Source organism: Solenopsis invicta, chromosome 6 (assembly GCF_016802725.1).
Source record: "Solenopsis invicta isolate M01_SB chromosome 6, UNIL_Sinv_3.0, whole genome shotgun sequence".
Classification (NCBI taxonomy): Eukaryota; Metazoa; Arthropoda; class Insecta; order Hymenoptera; family Formicidae; genus Solenopsis; species Solenopsis invicta.
The window spans coordinates 24,447,810-24,470,508 of NC_052669.1; the positions used below are offsets into that span (position 1 = coordinate 24,447,810).

Sequence of the window (22,699 nt, forward strand, 5' to 3'; positions counted from 1 at the left end):
GTTTGGTAATAAGCACCAAATATATAGTGTAATAGTATCAATTAACTATTTCAGTGTAACCAAAAATAATTTTATTTTTTTAAGTATTTAGTAAAGTTATACCAGATTTGGTAATACTTACTAAACATTTAAGAAAATAAAATTATTATTATTTTTGGACATAATGACAAAATATTTAATTGATATTAATTCACTATACATTTGGTAGTTATTACCAGATTTTTTTTTCAGTGTATCATCGCGCGATCGTAACCGTATTTCCGCGAGTGAGTTAGTGCAATCCTGTTGATGATCAGAGAGGAAAAGGATGAGGCCTGCAACCTTCAGGTGAGTTCAAATATGCAACATGTACACACTGAAAAAGAAGTCAGGTAATAATTATTAAGTGTATAGTGAAATAGTATTAATTAAATATTTTGTTAATATAACCAAAAATAATTTTATTTTTCTAAATGTTTTGTAACTATTACCAAATCTAATACCAAATATACGTTTACTAAATATTTAGAAAAGAAAAATTATTTTTGGTTACAATGACCAAATATTTAATTGATAATATTTCACTGTACATTTGGTAGTTATTGTCAGTCTTTTTTTCATTGCAGAATTTATAACAATATCTATCCTATGTAACCAATGGATATCGTATGTTACAGATATTCCTCGAGATGGACAGCGACGAGTAGAGGACAACGTCCATCGTCGCCGAGTGTTCCGGTAAGTTTATTGATATCCGCCAAACAGTTGTGATTCCAAGTTTTCTAAACGTCGAATGATTTCGCTGTGTTGTGTATTAATTTTGTCATTTTAAAATAAAAGCAAAAATTAGCTGATTTATAACTTTGCTCAACTCTCTATTTTGGTGAATGCATTTAAAACATCTTCTGTAATTTGTTTCAGATATTATTATAAATTCTTGAAATTTTTAAATAATTTAAGCCATGTATAAATTTTACTAATAATTTTATTAAGATATTCAAAACATAAATTGAAATTAGTTTTACGCGTTAGATACATTTCGTCCAAGAAAGAAATATATTAATCAATTTGTATAACATCGAGAATCTGCGAAAAGTTTATATTATATTAGATTTTACCAATATTGCTTATATTTCGTAGATATTGAAATATTAATACCGTCTCAAAGTTTCAAAATTTCAAAGTTATTGGCTTTATTGCCATATGAGTTTCTTGTTATCATCGTTTATTATTAAACTGATTTTTATATTACTATTTCTTGTTTAACGTAAATCTGTGTTTTAACACCAAAAATTTATTTGACGCGCAGTTTAATGAATTTGAAAAAATGTATATAAAATTACACAACATGCGATATCAGCACCAAATAGATCTAGATGTGACAGTCAAGGATTCTCAATTGTTTATATTTGTTAAGAATGTAATTTATTTTATATATTGTTCATTATATCTTGCAATACTCATTTTTGTCTATTTACTTGCTGGTTTTTGAGAGAGTCATTGCTTTACAATCTTGAATTATCGTGCTATTGTTTATATATAATAATCTAGCATTCATTATTTAACTAAACACGTGCGCTGGTAGAGCTTCGTGCTATTAATATTACATGTTGCATGTTAATAACTGAGGAATCGCTATCTCGAAAGAGTTGAGTCACTCCCTTTGGTCGTATTTAAAAATTTGCAAATCACGAAGAGCTTCCAGGATGGTAGCAAAGACACCTTTTTTACGAATGTAGTCCTCTGCTAAAAGATTCACCGGCGTTATGCAGCGCATATCCGGAGCTCCGGACCGAAGATCAGAGGATCCAGAAATCCGGAAATTCCGTACCATAAAATGCACATACCTACTCATGGTACACGTATCTATTCGTACGCATACTGAGGGGGAGGAGTGACACGTAGAGAGAAAACGAGCGAGTGGGTGGGTGCCTCGGTATTGTAAAGAGCTCTAGGTTCTGTATGCACTTCGCGTTGTAAACTCCGTCGAACTTCCCTGCTTTCTGCAACGTGAAGGACCGACCTCGAGGGGAGGAGAGAGGGAGGGAGGGAAGGAGGGAGGGAGGGAGGTAGGGCGAGCGGCCCGGTACATGCCGAAGACGCATTAATATTAATGTACCGGGATTTACTGCGACACGGCTGCTCGAACCCCGCAGGGTAGGATGTATGTTTACAAATGCGTTTCAACGTGCCACCACCCCCGATCTGCCTCCATCTGCTCGCGTACGCCGCTAACGCGCCGTTCATCCTGCACGCGCGCGGCAGGCGGCTTTTGTCGGCGGAAGTGGCGAACGGGCAAACTTAGACTACTCGCGTCTTGCGGATCCGACCCGGTTTCCGGTGTGCGTTTGCCTCAGAGGCGGTTACCGGTGGTCGTTAATGCGCCGGGGAGGTACGAGCGTGTCGGAGATAGTTTTGTACCACTTTGGCCACTAAGCTTCTCTCGATGCTGGGTTAGCTGCACGAAACGTGAGCGCTAGAGCTCGTTATGCATCATCGAGCAAGTAGGTTAGCCCTCTAATTGAAAAGCGAGATAAGTCGTGAGTGAAAAGCTTCCGAAATTGAAAATCTGTAGGGGTTTCCTTGCGATACTTAAAATTCAAGGATATGGTAGATGAGAAGGAAAGAATAAAACTGAAGATCCGAAAATCTATCGATATAACTGATATAAATCCGTGGAATCGAAAATTTAAAAATCTCTTACTGTCTCTTCAAAGCTATAAAAATCTGAACGTCGTAGGAAAGTAACGTAAAAATTTACGCGTCTAAATTATTACATAGTAATTGCATATTTCCTACTGGAGCATTAATCTCAGTAATCAAAACACAGTCGTTATGTAAGATTGCAATAGATAGGAAGTATCCAGCGTTCTTCAAAAGAATCATAAAATCGCGCCTTGCGGTATTCACAAGCGTCATATTAAAATAATTCTCGCTACTTCGCGCGCTATGGGCGTTTTATGTGCTACAGTTACATAAATTTGTTCGCATAAATTTGCTCGTGTCAAGAGAAAGGCAGAAAGAGAGTTGGACGAGACCCTCCTAGTTTTTTTCCGTCGAGGTTGAAATCGGTGGATGACAGACAGTTAATCGGGCCGACCGCTCCAGTTGGCGAAAACAAAAGCGGCGAGGCCCATTCACACAAGGGGCCTAACGCTCAAAAATAACAACGGTGATAAAACGCGTTCACTGTTCCTCGCGAATAAATCCGTGTAGAGATAGGAAGCGGAAATGACACGGAGATAGCCATTAGCGCGCGATTTGGTGCCGAATTATTCGCGTGCACGAACGATTTTACTATCATGGATGATCACTTAAGAGAAAAGTGAATTGCGGTTCCTGAAATGATTTGTTCGAGTGTATTCATATATATATGTGTGTATATATATATATATATATATATATATATATATATATGTAGAGTTGTGACTTTTTGAATTAAAATTTTTAATTTCTAGAAAAGATCTTTAGATTCTTAAATTTTAAGGTTATATTCAGTTATATATATTAAAAGAACTTGTTCAAAACTTTGAATTTATTTAGAATTTTTATTTAAATAATTAAATTTTCGTTAGTGATAAGCATAAAATAATTGTTTGAAAATAAACTAAGCTTGCCAATCAATTTATTCCGTTTACTAGAAAAAAAAATGGCATGGGAGGAAGAAAAGGGTGAAAAAAAATGATGTAAGAAAATGTGTGCAAGAAATTCGTTGGAAAGTAATTAAAAATTACGTGCCGCTCGTGGAGGATTATGGTCGCCGGCGCGAAAAATGGTGAACGTGAGGGACCACGTCGTAGAGAATGTCACGAGCACTTAACTTTTCTTTTCATGGCCGAGTTTGTTTCGTCTTTAAGGGACGAGCGAGACTTCCATAGCAATAGCCGCATACGAGAAACTAGAACGGTATGAGAGTCGTAATTGAGGGTTGACGCCCTTAGGGACTTGGCGTACTAGAAGGACTTTCCCAACCTTGGCACTTCAAATTGCGCGATCCTTCGATTACGGAATACGTAAATCGTGACGTTAGAATTTCTATTTGCATTCGGGGATCATTGCATGTTTGTACGTGAAACTAGCGCCTTCTAGAGTAAACTCGTCACGACGGGCAGAATTGATATTCGTGCTTCCGTTAAAACTGTAATTCGATCTATTTTCGCGCGACATTTTCATTACGTATTATTCACGCTATAGAGAGGGCGTTTACGTATTAATAACTAAATATACCTCCCTTGTACAAACAAACTGTTATTCGTTAGTTAAACATTTGCCAAACTCCAAGCGGGGAAACATATTTCTAACCGATTAATTCTGCATCGTCGATGAAATTTGTTGAAAACTTTGGCGCCGAGCGATGTATCGTATTTCGAAAACGTATTTTGGGGGAGAAACAACGTGTTGCCGGCAAAATGCACATGTTCTAGTGAGCCTAAGTCAGTTGAAGAGGCGTATTTGAACTGCTCTAATTACCGGGTCGGATTGGGACGAACTTAACGTGAGTCCGCTTGTACAAGCGGAGAGAACGGGACAATACGGAACTTCCGGGCGAACCCTTCGCGTTTATATTCGTGATCAGGATCTTTCCTTAATCCGCGCTGTGCCTCAAGTGGTTTCGAGAATTGGTCCAAGTCCACTCCACTTAGCAAATACCCCATGAACTTCTGTTGAAGTTGGCAATTATATCGCTCCGAATTCGATCGCGCTGCTCTCTCTCTCTCTCTCTCTATTCTCTCTTCCTTCCTCTCTCCTTTTTTCTTAATTCGTGATACAAGTTCGTGATACATATAATGAACTTATCGTTAGTCACATTAAATCGCAAACTTCCTATAATGGTCTATTTTTTACGAGACACGAGTTATTTTAGAATTTTCTTCTAAACTTTTCTAACTCTAAATAATCTAATATTTTATGCGTTCCAGTCCTTATCTAAATTATGCACAAAATTTACTTGGAAGTATAAAAAGTGAGAACTTTATTCGGGAACATAGAGTACAATCCAGCTAACTATTCTATCTTGTAGCGGTATCCCTTTAAATTGTAAGTTATAGGTCTTACAACTCAGCTTACGCTCTGAAAAACGTAATTCAATTCACTTACTTAACTCGTCTAGACGAAAGAATGTGGCCGCATTATCTTTACTACTGGTACCGCGAAGAAAGGCATTCTCAACGATTGCGAGAAACTTTATACGACCATCATCGGTTCAAACAACGAATCATATTAAATCCTGAATTGTAATCAAGAACTTTATCTACCGCATCTCTCGACCTACTTTTCCCTTTTTAACACTTGATTTGAGATTAGCATAAAATTAAAATTTATTTGGTGATAAAAGTAAACAGTAATCTATATTAAAGATGTGCGAATCTAGGTTTTTGGACGTCGAATCGAATCGAATCGAATTTCATCTTTTTTTTTTTGTTCGAATTCAAATCGAACTAAATCAATAAAATTTTATCCGAATTGAATTAAACAATCAAACTGTTGAAACGTAACTTTTAATTAACAACATGACAAATTTTATATTGTATTTTAATGTATAAATAAAAAAAAAGATTTTCACGTGTGTAAGAAAAATAATATTGAGTATGTGATATAAAGTCATTTTAAATACGATTTTATAAGCTTCTTGAAATTTTTGAATAATTCGAATTCGAACCATAGAGATTGAAATTCGAATGAAATCGGATCAAGTAAGATTTGTTTCGAATATTTCGCACATCTTTATTCCTTGTTGAAAATGGGAACAATTTTTCCATTACCGAAATTTTATTTCTGGCAAAAGAAATTTTAACGTTCACAGTTTTGCTAATTATATCTTAGTATTTCAAGACTTCGTGCTAAAATAAGCTCTTTTTTTAGAATCGAGTAAGATATATTTTTGCTTTCCTGAAAAAAAAAACAATTTATAATTTTCTACCTTCAGAACTATTCACGTTCCAAAAGTCTCGTTAAGAAAGAACCATATAGTCATCTTTCGACACGCGGAATCGTCACGCACACCAAATGTGCCATTACCGAACGCAACCTGTTTGATATTCAATTTCCGTTTAGAATTTTATCTCCACGAAAATCGGAGCAGCTGTATCAAGTCGAATTAAAGTGTCATGATCCACGAGCACGGCGCGATCGCGGCATAGGAAAAGGTGGGTGACGTCACGTGTTCTCGGTGGTCGCACGCGCGGGAGGGGTGCGTAACTGGAGGGGGAAACTCGGCTGCGGGCAGGCCATGCCGAAGACTCGTTCCGACGCGGGTGGTGGGGTGTAAGAGGGGTCCAGGCATGGAGAGGGCGCAGTACCGCGCTATCCTCCGTATCGTTGACACGTCGAGCGGAAAGAGTGCGGCGAGTAGGAAAGAGATCGAGAAGAGGAAGAGAGAGAGAGAGAGAGAGAAAGAGGGAGAGAGAGACGATCGCGCGACCTCGCGCTCGCTCACATCAATCGACACTCGCGTAATTGTCGTGCGCGAATAATAATTCTTCTGTCCGATTACGGTGTCCGTCCCCGTGGAGAACTTCCGGCCCGCGACGTTTTGCGCGCGCGAACGCGGTCAGTGGCGCGTTGACTCTCGCCTCGTGTACTCTCGATGATCTATCGGTGATCGATCATATCCGGCGTAGATCATTCGGGATCGTCCGCGTGACGCGGTGAACGCGTGGTGAACGTTATCCGCGAGTGATTTGGTGAAAAATTGTCTCGTGTGCCTGTCCCGAGGGAGCCGCTGCGAAGGACAATGCTGGTGGCATTCCTGTTTACCGCGGCGCTCGCCGTCGCGAGGATCCACGCCAGCCAGGTGACCATGGACGCCAAGATACGCGACGACTCCGACTTGTCCCAGGTAAAACCGTTTTCCATTAATACCGGTTGTGCGATTTCTTCGAGTGCCGATACGTGCGACGCGATACGTCACGTCGTGGATATGCGCCGGATACGACTACGCGCGCGTGTCCTTGAACCGTCACGCAGGAACGACCGCGCGCGCGAGAGTTGCGTTTAAATGAACGAACGTATGCTCGTACAATAACACCCGAGTGCAGCCCGACGGGAAATTTCAATGCAACGAACGCTCGTCGCAGCCGCGCGATGATTGTGCAACGTGCTCTGTGGCATCATGAAACGCAACCGATTGCCTGTCGTTAAGAGTTCTCCTCTGTGAGAGGATCGCGAACGATCCTCTCACTAGTGCCGTCTTAATTTTCTCACTCGGCGTCTATACGCATCCTTTTTTCTTTTTCATACCGCGTATTATTTCTCTCGGCAAATATTCAGCAAATGCTAACAGCGTGATGCAGCTGGAAGTATTTGCGTGAGTCATGGAATTAAAATAACAATGCGATCGATGTTTAATACAATGGCATCGACAATTTTCTAGCGAGATAAAAAGCGTTCATAAAACGTTACTGTCAAAATCATCGGAAATGTCAGGTGGTGATATATTTTTCCACGTTCTCTCTACATATATCAAATTTTAATATTGACAATGAATAAAATAACGATGTAAATTACAATAAGTTTTCAGAACGCCGAAAAAGTGATGTACGTACACGTGCAAATGCCTCAGATAAATTATTTGATTACAAAAATAGCATATGAATATCAGACGAAAACTAAACGTAACTAAATCTGCTTATCCAACTACTTATATTTCTATCGTTAAAATTTAATTTTTTTAATTTTTGGAATTTGATGCGCCAACTTCATTATTAAAACTGTCGCTTGCACAATTTTTTAGAGAGCCGCAGAAAATCGATTATGTTTTGGAGTGACACTTCTGTCATACGTCACGTCGCTCGATTTTTTTTTTTACGCATCAGATTCACGGTTCGACGTGATCGGTGGACCTGCCCACTCAGCGATACTTGTTCATTTCAACGTCATTTAATCCTTCCATATCCAACATGAGATCAGCGATGACTGCAAATCCAATTTTTCGTATCCAAGTGGCTAAATCTGTTCGTTGCTATTCATCGTTATTTTCCGTGTTTCTCTTATTTACCTTTGATTTGAAAATAATTAATCGGCGAGCATCACGGCTGCAACGCTAAATTGAAAATTCATTAACAGTGAATAAAAAAACACGGATAATTTGATAAACGGTAAACAAAAGTTGCAGAAAAATTCAAGCGAGAGCGTTGAAAACGCGAGAGGACGAAAAAGTGTAAAAGAAAAATTATAAAAGGGCAAGTCTGATCTCATCTCGGACAGTTCCGTATGTACTCGTTCTTTCGCGGACAAAAGTTTGTGAATACGGCGCTCTTCGCGTCTCTTCTTCCCGCGCGCTTGAAATTTCGGAGCGATTTGCGTGGGTGGTCGATCGGTGCATGGCATCTCGCCCAGGTGGTAAACCGATCGCCGGGCTCAACGATGTATGCAGTCGTGAGAACTTTTCCGGGTGGTAACAGGAGGGTAGGGATGGCAGGGAAGAAAGAGGGGTAGAAAAGTTCGTAAATCGGGCGTGCGAGATGTTTCTAACTCGGTTGAATAATGTATGAAACCGACGGTTATTTACTTCATTAACTTCTTCCACGTGGCCGTAATTAAATTGCGCGAACGGAAAGTTGCGAAACGGCGCCTAACTCTCATTAGCCTGCATTTTTTTCCCATCCTTATCCGGAATTCATGGCGATAGCGAAGTTGCCTTGCCATTCGTCTCAATGGCCAATGGTCTCTTACGAGCCAATAAACTCTCACACGATAAAAATAGAAACGTCATTGATTTTTTCCGAGGTTTCAGATTGTTATTATCGCATCGGTATCGTAAACGCGCGTAAAAAGAATTAACGACGCGATACGTTAAATAACATTTACTTACTTAAAAAATCGCAGATAATAGAGTGAGTAAATGGGAATTAGCGGAGCGAGCAATGTCAGCGTTGCTGCACTGCGCATTTTTTACGGTGTCATTAATTAACGCGATAATCCAATACCGTCGCGTAAATTTAGCCGTAAACGTCGTGACAGTGCGGAAAGCCGTTACGATTTAACGATCCACGCAAAATAAGAAAGGACGTATTATCCTCGTTACATTCGCTCGTAACTCGATTGTAAACGCGAGTCGCAGTCAAATAGCGTCCGCTGCGACGGATTGATCTCTGTGAATCATCGTAACGTGAATCATTAAAATGAACTATTGATGAACTATCGTCTATATGGGTGCTCATTTCCTCATTTTCTCATGTAGGGTGAGGAATCCTCACAGGTTACTGCGTCGAAATAAAATTAATTTAATATTGCTAAGTGGTTTTATACGCGTTATCTTTATTATCACGAGACTCATTTGGTTTAGTACATTATTTTTTAGAAAGTTGGAAATACGCGATGCGGAGTTAGCTTACACGTGGTATATCTTCCATCCACACATGTAGGCCTTTTCTCATTACTTCGCCCCCGCTTAGGCGAGGGAACCATGGTAGTCCGGCGCGACGTCTGCGCCACGAAGCACTCTCACGCACACGCGTGGACGTACGCGCATCACGCACACACATGCATGAAACGTGCGTGCGTGCATGCGTGCATGCGTCATGGCAGAAGCGCTATAGCATGGCTCCTCTCTCCGGTCAATGACGTGATTTAGACAGAGCTCCGAGGTGCTTCTTTGTCTGCCAGCGCAGTCCCTAGCGGTTCTTGGCCTTTTTCCGCCTTTTCAGCCGCAGACAAATCTTAGACTTCATCTTTGTGACCACGATTTGCTTCAATCAGCACCTTCTGGTCGATTAAACCATTGGCGCGGCGAAGCCCGCAGAGAGATAGATATCATTAGTTATTTAAAATCGCCATCACAAATCAAATAATAGATCAAGTAGTAGATATCAAATAATTCCTAGGTTAGCACTTTCTGAGACACTTTGAAAACATAAAGGCGTTCAATCTTTTAGATCCCAGGACTCTCTGATCGCATCTTAATAATATTGGATATCGAGCATCTATTCTTATCTTCTTAGACATCTTTGATCGGTGAGCCGTAGTTCCTTCCTGATTTACGCCAGATTCAAGTCACGGAAGAGCGGCGGATTAACCTTACGAGACGAGTCGGTCGGATCAGCATTTTTCATTATACATCAACCGGCCGACGTGCTGAATCACGACGGCCGATGCGTAGGAGGAAATTCCACTCTATTAAAAGATCGTGTCGACCTACGGGCGGGGGTCATAATCCATAGGTTAAGAGCTCTTGAGTATAATACCTACACGAGCGTGCGATCCGTATTTATATCTGCCGCGCGCCAGCAACACCTGCTGCCATCGTCGCGTTGCGCCGCGCCGATATGAATGGAGCTCAACGGGACTTAGCGTGAATATTGCACGAAAAAAAGAGTGAAAGGGGCGAGCAAGGCTGCGGCTTGCCACGCGGAAGAAACCGAGCGTGAGAGTCGGGAGGCGGGTGCCGAGAAACGATGTCGCTCGTTCGCCTTTGCCGCTGAATAACGCGGCCTCGTTTAACGAAGACTCGTTGGAGATTATTATCGGAATCGACACGTGGTGCACCGTTGTTGTCAACGGTTCCGATCGGCTCGCACGGTCAATTGTAACTTGCCGCGTCGCATGCAGCGCCTTGCCATCAGCGGCTGTGTTACCCGCGTAGCTTACGTCTATTCAAAGGAATCTTCCGAGGGAGAGATGTCAAGTGCTATGTTCAGGCTATTAATACGTAATATTTCTACCAGAGAATGTCGATAATCTACGATGAAGAGCTGTGATTACTCCTTCCGGGGATTTAAAAAAAAAAGTGTCAATTTATAAAAGGCATTTCTTGAATTAATTTTTCGATAACTCAGAAATTAGAATTTTCGAGGAAAGTCGATTATACGAAGTGGATTATGTAAAAACTTCCTGCGGGGCATAATTTGCTATCAGTAGCTTACAGATCGACAGATTTTATATCGCGCTTCTCAATGCATAGCGCCGCGAAAAAATTGTTCACAAGGGACATTAGCTTACGTACAGACTTTCCGATGTCAGTATTGAATGAAAGCTGGCGCTCGTCCCGTCGACGACATTACAATAATGCGTTTCTTGCTTCTCTCTCGCCGGCGCGCGACGGGGCGAACGATTCCGCCCGGCAACTTGTTGCTGCGACAAAAATCGCCCGGACCGTTCTCGCCGGGGGTTAGTTTTAGTTCCAATCGATTCGACAAACTATTCCCAAACACGAAGGTATCGAGGCCCATTTTTGCGGACTTTATTTAATCGATTGATCTACCGGCTACGTTATATTTTTTTATAAGCGTAGACGTATGGTCCGGTACGCCGAAATTTTACGATTCGCGGGTTAATGCAGCGTCACAACGTTATACTTTGTAGCCATGCCATAATCTAAATAATGTCTAGTGCACAGCGTTCTCTCGGTTACGCGAATAAATTTTTTGAAAGCGAAAGTCGAGCGTACGCTTACAAATAGTTGGATTGTATAGTTGGAGCAAATTGCTTGTGGAAAATCGGCGCCTGGCGTCTTCTCTCCGTTAAATCGATAACATAGTAGCAATAACGCGATGTCAGTTTTACTATTAACATACTGCGGTTTGCGTGGAAGAGCTGTGGAATTTGAAGTCTTTCGGTGGCGTACGGAAGAATATTTCAAGTTTAGTCAAAAGTCTGTGAAAAATGAAAGGAATTCCCCGGAGAGAATTTTGTAATCCGCGATGAGGGGAAAAAGGTCGTATCGGGAATAAAAGAACAAGGGAGAAATAACGGGTTCATATTGCCCTCGCCCTGCTGCAGATACTTAGCTTCCCTGAATCACGTAATCGGGCCGCTGCTTCGTCCTAGAAATCATCGGAAATCGACGCGCCACGCGAATATATACCTTCACCACGGTCGAACGAATGTTGCAAATAACCGGTTTCGTTCCTCCTTCGCCAGGGAGGGAATTAAGAGAGCTGGTGGGCACCATCGACGACCATTTCCAATTTCAGCGAGCCGATGAACCGAGAAACGGCAGCTAATAGAAATCGGGCAGCCCCTCGCAGAGCTGGCTCGCTCGCGAAAATATTTACGGATAATCTTCGCTCGCGTAATAGTTGCTTGACAAATACTTGACCTGATGAGCTGCTTGCTCGCGAAGAACATCGCATTTATAAGTAACACAAAACGGAAGAGATCTAACAATGAAGATAGACATTTAAGAAAATTCGTAAAATTATTATCAATTATAAAACAGGAGAAAAATTAATTACGAAAAACATTCGAACGTTCATCTACTAATATATTCATAATTTTAAGTATAATTGATAATAATTTTCTCAAATTGTATTTGTGCGGAATAAAAACTGTTCGTTCAAGGCCTAATTGTCTACCTTTATTGTTATTTACTTACACGAGCTTGACCTTATTAAGATTAAAAGAGACTTATATAGATAATGCGGCAAGGGGCCCCATTTTTCGTGTAATTTGCGTTCGATTCCTCTTTCAACGAGACGCTTCTCTGAATCTTCATTATTCAGTCCGGCGAATAGATTCCTCCTCATTTATATCCCGGATACATTTATCCGTATCAACGTTCCGTTAATTATTAATGATCCCACGCGGTTGGAAATAGATTTTCGTGAGATTCTTTTTCACCTTTTTGAGCATTTTACATGAGGCTAATTCATGAATGCATACAGACCTTATTTTCGATTTTTTAGAAAGAGTTTGGTAATTTGATTTTTTCCTTTCCATTAAAGTGGGTTTCCATAAAGTTTTCTCACGGATATAATCATATCTACATCTTCGTGATCGGATACATGGGATACGCAGTAATACGTATCGATCTAAGTGCGCCGAAGGTCGTGGTGATAGCTCGATTGAATCGTGTTTGCGGACACCAGCACCGATAGCCTGTTGGCCTTAGCAGGCGACAGTGTATAGGATCCAATTACGCTCGATGCAAATCTGTATTCGCGACCAGCATGACTTCAGATAGCCTCGAAAACAGTTCGCATGACACACCGATAGAACCGGTAGTTTGCTGTGCAACTGCACGTACGCGCGCTCGCAGTCGGCGAGCTGAATAAATTATGCACAGAGCAGCATTTAAAAATACGTAGCAACGCCAGAAAATTCTGAAATGTGGAATATTTAGCTCGGATACATTCAGAAGCTGGCGCTTTAAAAAGAGAAAGGACTAAAACAAAAACACACACATTTTGCTCTTCGTGACCAAGAGTAATTGAATTACTGTCCGGATAAAACAACGTAATTTATTAATGAAAAATTAATTAAAAATAATAAAAATGTTTATACACTTAATTGCGACAATATCTGTTGATTGCTATTTGATATTTAATAATTTCATAACAATAATTTATCACGCGTCACGATGTATACGATACGCAAATAATGATTCATGTCTATACATAAATTTTCGCATGACACTTCGTTCGGTCGTATCTCCTTGGTATCGGAAAAGTCGGATAGTGGCTGCGCACGGCGCGGCGGATACGCGGACGATCAATTCTCATTAACGGGCGAAATTAATCCGCGGTGGTGTATGGTCGTGCGCGAGTGCAAGATCGGAGTCGAACCGGCGTAGTAGGCCGCATTGTATCGAATTCAATTACACGTGGTACAGGTTTCTTGTCGACTTCCAGGCGACTGAGCGTGTCCCTAGATAATCGCGAAAACAGCTCGCATGACACGTCGTTCTATACGGGCGATAGATTATTACCAACTATATCCGCAGCGCTGTTTCGGCACCACCGCCCACGCGTCACGTCGTCCCCATGTGATGTATCGCATTCAATTATGCACGATGCAGGTTTCCGTTGCTAGCGCATGGATTACGTTGAAAGTGGCTCGTGCGATTAGATCGATGATTCAGTAAGCCAATCGGTGTGTCGAGTCGAGTGCGAGTGAAGCTGCTAATCAAGTTAATTAACTACTTCTTGCTCCTTCGATCGTTTTGCACGTCTTTGAATTTGTGATTCTTAATATTCTTTGATTTTTTATTTCTAAATTTGTAAAAATAATGAAATGACTTTTGCTAGTTGTAATGCCGAGAGAGAAGAATCGATATTCATTCATTCGTTCAATTTTTTTTCAAAATTCTTTCCACGTCATCATGTGAGGGATGCGCGTGTCGCGATTGAACAATTAACAAATCGCAGATTATCTTAAAACGTCTCAAGCCTAACTTTTCCTCTCCGAGGACTGTCGTTCCCATGTACGTCTCTATATAGCCATTGGCTCGGCGCGGAAATTCATCGTGGTCGCTAACTATCTCAAACTACCGCTACTTTCAACGTGGCAGCCTAACTATCTTAAACTGCCAATGCATCTGACCGCTCTGTGTGCACCGCTGGGCGCGGCTCTGCGCCGGAAAGGACGGCGTGTCCTTTAGCTCGCGGCGATCGTCACAAATTGGCCAGATATCCCAGGAATTTTGGCTTAAGTTCGATTCTCGTTGGAAATTGAGACGAGATGGGAGTCGATCGGTCTCCAAGTGCGAAAGGATTTACACGTGGAAACTTAGTCACCGACCGCTTTCAACTCGATTCGACGGGGTACACTTCCGCACTTTAGCGCGATCGAATGTCGCACGTGCTTGTCGCGCCGGTCCATTGCTCAAAGCGTGGTTCTTTGGCAGCAGCCAGAGGCTATTCGTTTAGAATATGATTTGTGTGATGATGTTGAAAGTATCTCTCGTATCATGTTTCAGGGATAATAAATAAATTTATAACTTAAAGCGCGCGCGCGTTAAATTGGATCGGCCGAGTCTATACGCGAATAGAATAAAATATCTATTTCGGAAATCGCACAAAGATCTCTCGATGAACGGGGAGGGAGAAGGGTTCTCTGGCGAATCACGTGCGAATCGGAGAAAGAGAGGAGCGCGAAGCACGGGCGACAGAGGAAATTCCGGAGTCACGATCGTCGCCGGCGTCTTTTCGCCGACGCGGCACACGGCTCTGGTCTTTATGGGGTTCCATATTTTACGAGTAACACACGCCATCCGTAGCTTTTTCTCCTCGCTGCCCCCGGAGGCGTCTACACGACGTATTGTTCCGGTTTTCGAGAAACGGCGCGCCCGCCCGCTATCGTTCCAATCCCGGTGGATTCCGTCGAAGCGCGGCCGCGTTTACGGCCCCCTTACTCTCTCTCTCTCTCTCTCTCTCTCTCTCTCTCTCTCTCTCTCTCTCTCTCTCTCATTTGCATCTCTTTCGTTCTTTCTCTCTTCCGTGCTTCTCACCCTTTCTAGCTCGCGCGTTTCTCGCAGTTATATGCAGATCCCGGATGCATCGGAATCCCGACGCAGTGGAGCGATAGATCGGCTCTGGGCTGCTTCCACCGTCGGGCTTCCCGGACGATGCGATTTTCGTCGCACCGCCGTCGCCGCCGCCGCCGTTACCGTCGTCGTGACGCTTTTATTTCGCGCACGAAATCCAGCATACCGACGTAGGCATCGCTGCGTCACGCGCCGCTTCCATATTCCCGGTGAATCCGGAATGGAGAGGAAAAAAAAAGAAAGTTTTATGACTCGAGGAAATAAATGAAAAGAATCTCTCGTGCTGCGAGTCTACGATCTTTTTGACGCGAAGTAGGTCGAGATGGGCTGCGGGTACACGCGAATTGTCAATGCGAAGTTTTAAGACTTTAAGAGAATCCTAGCCGAGTGTGGTTTCCCCCCTCCCTCCTCTTCACCCGCGGAAAAACGTGTTCCTTCCTAGTCGCGATGGGTTTCCCGTGGGAAAGCGCGTTCTTTGCAACGATGCGCGTTATCGCCCGCGCGCGTACAGACGCCTCGCGTACACAGAACGGGATGCGCATTGTTTCGTCTCGGCACGAACCGCTTGTTAAAAATATCCGGCCGGGGTTCGAGAAAGAGAGAATGAACCACCGAAGAGAGAGAGAGAGAGAGAGAGAGAGAGAAGGAGCGGACGAGATGGAGAGAAAGACCACACGCTACAGCGAGTTCTACAGTGTTCGTTCACCTTCGCGAGAGTCATCGTGTTCGATTCCTTCCTTTGCCTGGAAGGCACACGAACGAGTAAACCGTCTAGCGAGCGCGAATCACGGAGATTTCCTTCGGAAAAATATTTGCTTTGGTTTTCGAGCGCGGTACTCGTACTCGTTACCGGCTCCGCGAGACGAGCATGGTATATAAATTACGCTGGAACATGATGCACAAAAGTAGCAAAAAGATGAAATCGCGGCCGGAGAAACACGGTTTGAACAGAGCCGGATTTGACCCTTTGGTGGGGCATCAAGGGTTTGCCTTGTCTTTTTTTAAATTAAGGTACCGGAAGGATTCCTCTCGTTATATAGCAGAACGCCGTTCCGCCTGACAAGACGTTACGGACTGTTTGAAAGGGGTAGACCGAGCATCTTGAGACTAGAGAACGTAATCTAAACGTCTGAAGATCGTGGAACGCAAAAGGTCAAAGACCAGAAATACAAAAATTCATTTCACAGACTTAAGATTCAATAATTTAGGTTCCAACGATATATCCTGAAAGATAAAATGAAAATTGTTGGAAAAGTTAAAGAGTCCAAAAATTGAGAATGGATCCAATAAAAATCTCAAGATTTAAAAAGCCTAAAGTTTAAAGGGCCATCGCAAGAACAAGAAGTTTAAAAACCTAATAATTCAATTTTACAAATTTTTAAGTTTTATATAATAAGTAAAGTTCACAGGTTCGAGATAGTTTAGCGTACTCAAAATTCTGGCCGTGATCTTCGAAGTTGGTTCGTAATCGACAAATCGCGTGTATTGCGCTGAGTTACGTGCGCTGTTTTTTCTTTCTCGTTCTCTCTTTCTCTCTCTCTCTCTCTCTCTCTCTCTCTCTCTCTCTCTTTCGCTTTCTTTAGAAAATGTGAGAAAGTGCTTTCGCGCCTTTGTACGCAAAAATTACGTTCTCTACGTCTCATTGCGTAATTTCTATTGGAGATGTGATCACGCTGATGATCCTGATTATACTGCTACGATTCCCACTCGGTTTCTTTAAACGTCAGCTACGCGCGAACAGCTGCATTGCAATTTTACGCAACGTCGAATTTTAATTCTTTTGAACGTTAATTGCTCAAAACCTTTAAGGGCAAGCGTAACTGCAGCGTTTTGTACATCTTTCTTCCGTGATTACGCCGAGTGTACATACAATTGACACGCGTAATGTGAGTAAAAACAAGTGCTGCATCATTATTTGAGTGTCGATGCGAGCGTATCACATCGTTTTGAAATAATATTTACGCAACAATATCTGCGAGAATAACACGTTATTTGCACGATATGTTGTGTTTATTGTCGGAGAATATTATTCGAAATAACATTGTCCATTGTTCATGCTTCGATGGTTTTTGCTCGTCTTTATTACTTCGCTGTTCGTTACCTCAAGTAAAAACCGGTCGAGAAAATGTTAATAGCAACGAAGAATTAGGAGGAACTCGTCCCGACTTTCAAACGAAGTCGGAGCGATCGTTGACGGCGGCGGCGGCGGCGGCGGCGCTATTAAGAATGCGACTGTTTGTGAAAATCGCTGTCCACAGCCAGCGGTAGGAGGTTTTATAGTCGACGACCATTTCTGGCGGACTTTTCTACTTACCACGTCCTTAATGACGCTCTTCGTACGTTCGACTAATTATAGCACTTGAGCAATCTTCTGACGACGAATGCCACGAGACGAAGTCATCGTGAGAGAACGTAAGGTCGCTCGTCGTACGCTCGGCATGCGAATAAGCAAAGAGAAAAGTGCATACTTCGCGGCCGCAAATTACTCATAGCTATCGTATAGTTACGTAAGAGCTTCCATTCAGTACAGTACGTGACAGAGACTTTAATGATTTTAATTATTTTAGTTTTCTTAGAGTTGTGTAAAATTTTTAGTTACTTTACTTACTTTTGATTTGTGCATATGCATAAACATGAATATGTTTATTACGTATTAAGCGTTTCCAATTTTTGCAATTCAAATATATCTCGGAATTTCTGGATAATTTAGATTTGAGGATTAAATTATTCTACACATTCTTGATATAATTCACGAGAGTAGAAACTTTGTATACAAAACTACTTTTACAGGAAAAGGAAATCCCGAGTGAAACGCATAGCAGAAATAATTTACGCGACACGAATTCTATCGTTGATTTTCCTTCGCGGAATCGCATAAATCCCGAGTTCGACGTCGGCGGAATTTCGACTCTGCGGTTGCCGAGAGTACATACGAGCGAATTTCAACCATAGTGTACGTAACGTTATGAATTATGTGGAGAGGACAGCATTGAGTGGTAATTGAGGAGGTAATCATGTCTCATCCTCACCCACACCTCGATAACGTTCCACACAACGTCGTACAACGATGCCCCTATGCACAGTTCGTTCCCGCCAATTAAACTTACGACGTACAATTTTTTGTTCACGAGAAGACATTTGTACGTTCAGCGAGAAATGCCGATGTAATTTCGAGCGGCGCTCGGAAGTGATGTAGGGAAAATTCTGCAATCTCCGAAGTAGGAAGGCCAATAAAAAATTCGTGAATGTATAAATGATTTATTCAACGAAAGAATATAAGCTTCGTACATATTAAATTGGCACGCGATGAAATGATGCGCCGTGATCCGAGTCGAATTTTTTCTCCTGTATTCTACTTTGGTTTTAAGAACGCATGTAAATTCTAAAGGATCATAACAGTCTTAATTGAGTTTCTACTTTTGATAATAGATTATACAATAATTGAGATTCTACTTTGTACTTTAAAATGATAATTATTGGAACATTTCTTTTTTTTTTTTTTTTTTTTTGAGATTAAAATGTGTTCATCAAAATTTCCTAAAACTCGCCACAAACGTCAATGTACAATTACAGTTAATGTAATAGAAAGATATCTATTTGGAGGTCGGAAGTAGGAGTAAAATTTTCTGCCGGGGAAGAAATTGATTAAATAGTAGGATTTTAATGGAGCAATGTTAATGCGAGAAATTTGTTATGTTTCACGTTAGAATTTAATGTGGAAATTAAATACGATGATCAAAAAGCGACGATTATATCTTATTTCGTTGTCGAGACACCCGTTCTGTCGCACGCGATACACGCGGCAAAATAGTAAGGGTCGGACGTGCGTGCGATAGGAAGTAATGATTTCTGAATTATTTAGTCTAGACTTAAGTATGCCATGATAGCGGGACGATCTATCTCGTGCCTGGTTCGGAGTGCATTTACCCGCATTGATCGAATCTCCTATAGGGCGTTGTAAAAATCGCGTGTACACCTAAAAGCCGTCCTATGATTATTTTATTCTTCGCGTATATCTCTAACACGTTTCTTTTGAAATATCAACCAAATGGGAGGGAGGTATTCACTTCAAACGCCATAAAATATCGATGTCAGATTCGAATAACCAGCAAAGAATGGGCTGCAAACGAGCCGCGAAGTTGAATCTATTTCACGCGAGTTTCGCGTTAATTAAACGCATCGACCGCCGCCGTGGAACTCGTTACGAGACTTTCTCTCCTAAACTCCCCGCGGATAAGAAAAACGGATGGCGGCCTTTGTAGTCGTCGCAGTATTAAAGCACCTATAATTCTTTCGGCGTACCAGGAGCTATGGGGTGACGGAAAAGTCACGCGAACCGTTTGCGTTTGTAGCTCGTGGCGATCGAATATCTTTTAAGTTGCGTTTAGCAACTAATTTAAAAGCGTGCGCGGGGCTTGGGCAAATCACGTTTAAAACAGTATTTATAAAGTTTAACAGTTTAATAAGTCTGTATTTTATTATGAATTCGTGCAGAAGCGGCGCAAAGCTTTTCACGCGGTGTTGTTAACGAAACAAACCAATTGCCATGCAAATTTTTATGAAATTAATACAAAGATCAAAACATTGATTATTATTACAATAATATCATAAAACATGACGCAATTTATGGCATAATATCACAATAAAATACAGTTGCATAATGTAACGCAATTTATATTCAACGAATTTCCCTCTTTTTCTCTTCTTCTTTCATTTCTCCTCCATTTTCTGCGACCAGTAAATTGAAATAAGGGACGATTCTCGTTAAATAATTTTATATTGCCGATCCTCGTGTTAGAGCCGAACTTTTGCGCGCTCACAAAAGCACGCGCCGTTTCTTTCCTCTTTATAGAGGGCAATTGACCCGGACAGAGCGGAGTTAATTAAAGACCTTGTCCGAGATAGTTGTGAGGAAGGGTACAGTCTTTCTCGCCTTCTGCACATGTAACGTAAAGAAATGAGGAAGATAGCCCGCGGCTATACGGAACTTCTCTTTGCTCGGCTACTACATTAATTGCTGAAGAATTACATTTTCCCTTCATTCTCCTCCGGATTTTTGAACTACTCTCTCTCTCTCTTTCTCTCTTACACACACACACACACACGCACACACACACACACACACACACACACACACCTTTTCTCCCAAATCCATGTAACATATGTCAAATTACGGAAATACAGACTTTCTTGCGGTACATTTGAAATTTGCGAGAAAACCTCACGCGGGTAAAGGCGAACGATATATATGCGTTATTGTTTTAATTAAAAACTGTGACGATTTCAATAGGCAACCGGGTACGTTAACTGACAAAGGCGGGTACGCTCGCGCCCATCGGCCGTTGTGCAATATCAAATTTTCGTAGCACAAAGCGTGCGGCGGCGATTAAAAAAGGAAGAGATGGGGGAGAAAAAAAACGGGACCTCGGGGAAATTTTGCAACCTCGCCGATGATCGATACAGTAGAGTTTCGATAGCATGGAAAACAGCTGTCGAGAAAAATCTGTTCGACGTCGTCCTCTCGAATGTCGAAGAACAGGGAGGGACACCCTATATTTTTTTTGCCGAAACGCGAGAAAAAAACACATTAAATCCAATTTCGCGCCGTGCGGTATCAGATATCACGCCGAAAGCTGCGCGTATTTCTTTTTTTATGAGAAACACGGCGCTCGATAACGATAGTATGAGCGATAGCGTTCGTTTTACGTAAAACCACGAAGTATCGAATATTAAAGCGTAAAAAAAGCTAGTCGCAATCGAAGCCGGAGGCTGTAAAAGTACGATGGCAAGCTAAATAGATTCAGTTAGGGATTTTCGATCGGCAAAGTCGATAGGCAACGGCACAGACGTAACCGCATTCGTGCGCGGTTGAATTTTATGAGAAATATAAAACACTTTCATCTAAAAGTTATATACGATTATTACACCTTCTATTGATCGTCTCGTTAGTGAAAATTTTATTTACTTTTTTATATGTACGCATTGTTTCTTAGATAGATCAAATATTTTATGATAATTAAAATCTCAATTAACCCTCTGTTTATACATTATTTTTCGACACATCTTGCGTAAATAATCGGGTCATTCGCGTAAGAATTAAATTTCATTATTTTTACAAGTATAACAAAATTCTACAGCGACTCTGGCATATACTTTAACATTTGTAAAAACTATTTGTATGGTTAATTATGTAAGAGTCGTTGAAATAAATGTTATTTAATCAGAAAATTTATAACTTTGAAACAAAAGTGACTAAAAGAAAAATGCTTCCATTATCTTAAAGGTGATATTCCAAACTACAAAAAAAGTAATTCAAGTATTAACTGTTCAAAAAGTTGAATTATTCAGTAACCTGAAAATGACGTTTTTTAATATGCATGAATAGGTATAAATTAAAAGTATATTGCATTTACATGTTAAACGATGCATTTTGTTATAAAAATTGTGTTATTAAACTTAAAACTAATTACAAGAAACGTTTGGAAATAATATTTTTAATATTCAGTGCAAACGTAGCAACCTTTTTCGCATTTTAAAATTTCTTCAATATGAATGAAAACTAATTAAAAATAAAGAAAAAAATAATTTAAAAATAATAATAATAAGTATAAAAAATATATTCATTTCATATATATATATATATATATATATATATATATATATATATACACATATACATATGGCAGAATCATGCGCGGCTCAAGGTAATTTTTTGAAAGATCCTGATTCAAGGTCATGCTCAAACTGAGACTGGCAACGCACCAGGCCTGTTCCCTAAATACGAAACTTTTTTTAGAGAAGGGATAAAGACCGTTATTTCTCCTGGTGTTCGCAGTATTTCAGCGAAACGAAATGCGTTGAGTCACTGGTGTCGACGCGTGGAGACGGAGGGTTAACTGTGCTGATTCTGAAATTAAATACTAAAATAATAACTATTTCTCTTAGCAGATTCAATTTGGCAAGTACACGTAATTTGTACTGGCTACAACCTAAATTACATTCTTTTCATCTTTATATCCTTAATGTGGCTTGCCATATATGCACGGGTCACATAAAAAATTTGCGACTCTCAGTACGTGCCGCGTATCCTTTTAAATGCAAATACAAGGAAATAGAAATTATTGCCGGGCAGTTTTTCCACAAGCGGATGCATCTTTGATTAATGTTTAAGCGCAAAAATAATTTCGTTTACTTATCAAGCACCGCGACTCCTGCAGAATTACTGGCGATCTACTGTACGGCCGCGGAATACATTTCCATAGTAAATGGCGGCACGCTTCTGCCCATGATGCACGTTTCCGCGGTATTCTTTTTCTCCACCGAGTCGCGGCGCGGCATTAATTTTCCAATGTATTACAACGGAATGTTGATTCACGGTGATGCGTATCGTCTCAACGGCGTCTATATCGTGCGTGATTGTCATTAATCATTTTGGTGGGCGCGCCAGCGCTCGCGAATGCATTCGCGGCACGATCGTGGCGAGCTTTTACTACTGAACTGTAAGTAATCGGTTTGAAA

At 41.1% G+C, this 22,699-nt stretch overlaps 1 protein-coding gene across 8 annotated transcripts in view; it reads left to right on the forward strand.

Annotated features, from left to right (window-relative positions):
* The first annotated feature begins 595 nt into the window (after positions 1 to 595).
* The window catches only part of LOC105200520 (fasciclin-1), a 248,801-nt gene continuing 226,697 nt past the window's right edge, over positions 596 to 22,699 (forward strand). For 7 of the 8 annotated variants that reach the window (XM_039451008.1, XM_026134341.2, XM_026134345.2 and 4 more), the window contains exon 1: positions 6,260 to 6,817. Coding sequence is in view for 6 of the 8 variants with exons in the window: in XM_026134341.2 (XP_025990126.1) it covers positions 6,713 to 6,817 (105 nt within the window). In the remaining 2 variants the exon portion in view is untranslated. Of the gene's footprint in view, positions 718 to 6,259; positions 6,818 to 22,699 lie in introns of those variants that run through there. The other variant, XM_039451007.1, reaches the window with a different exon arrangement.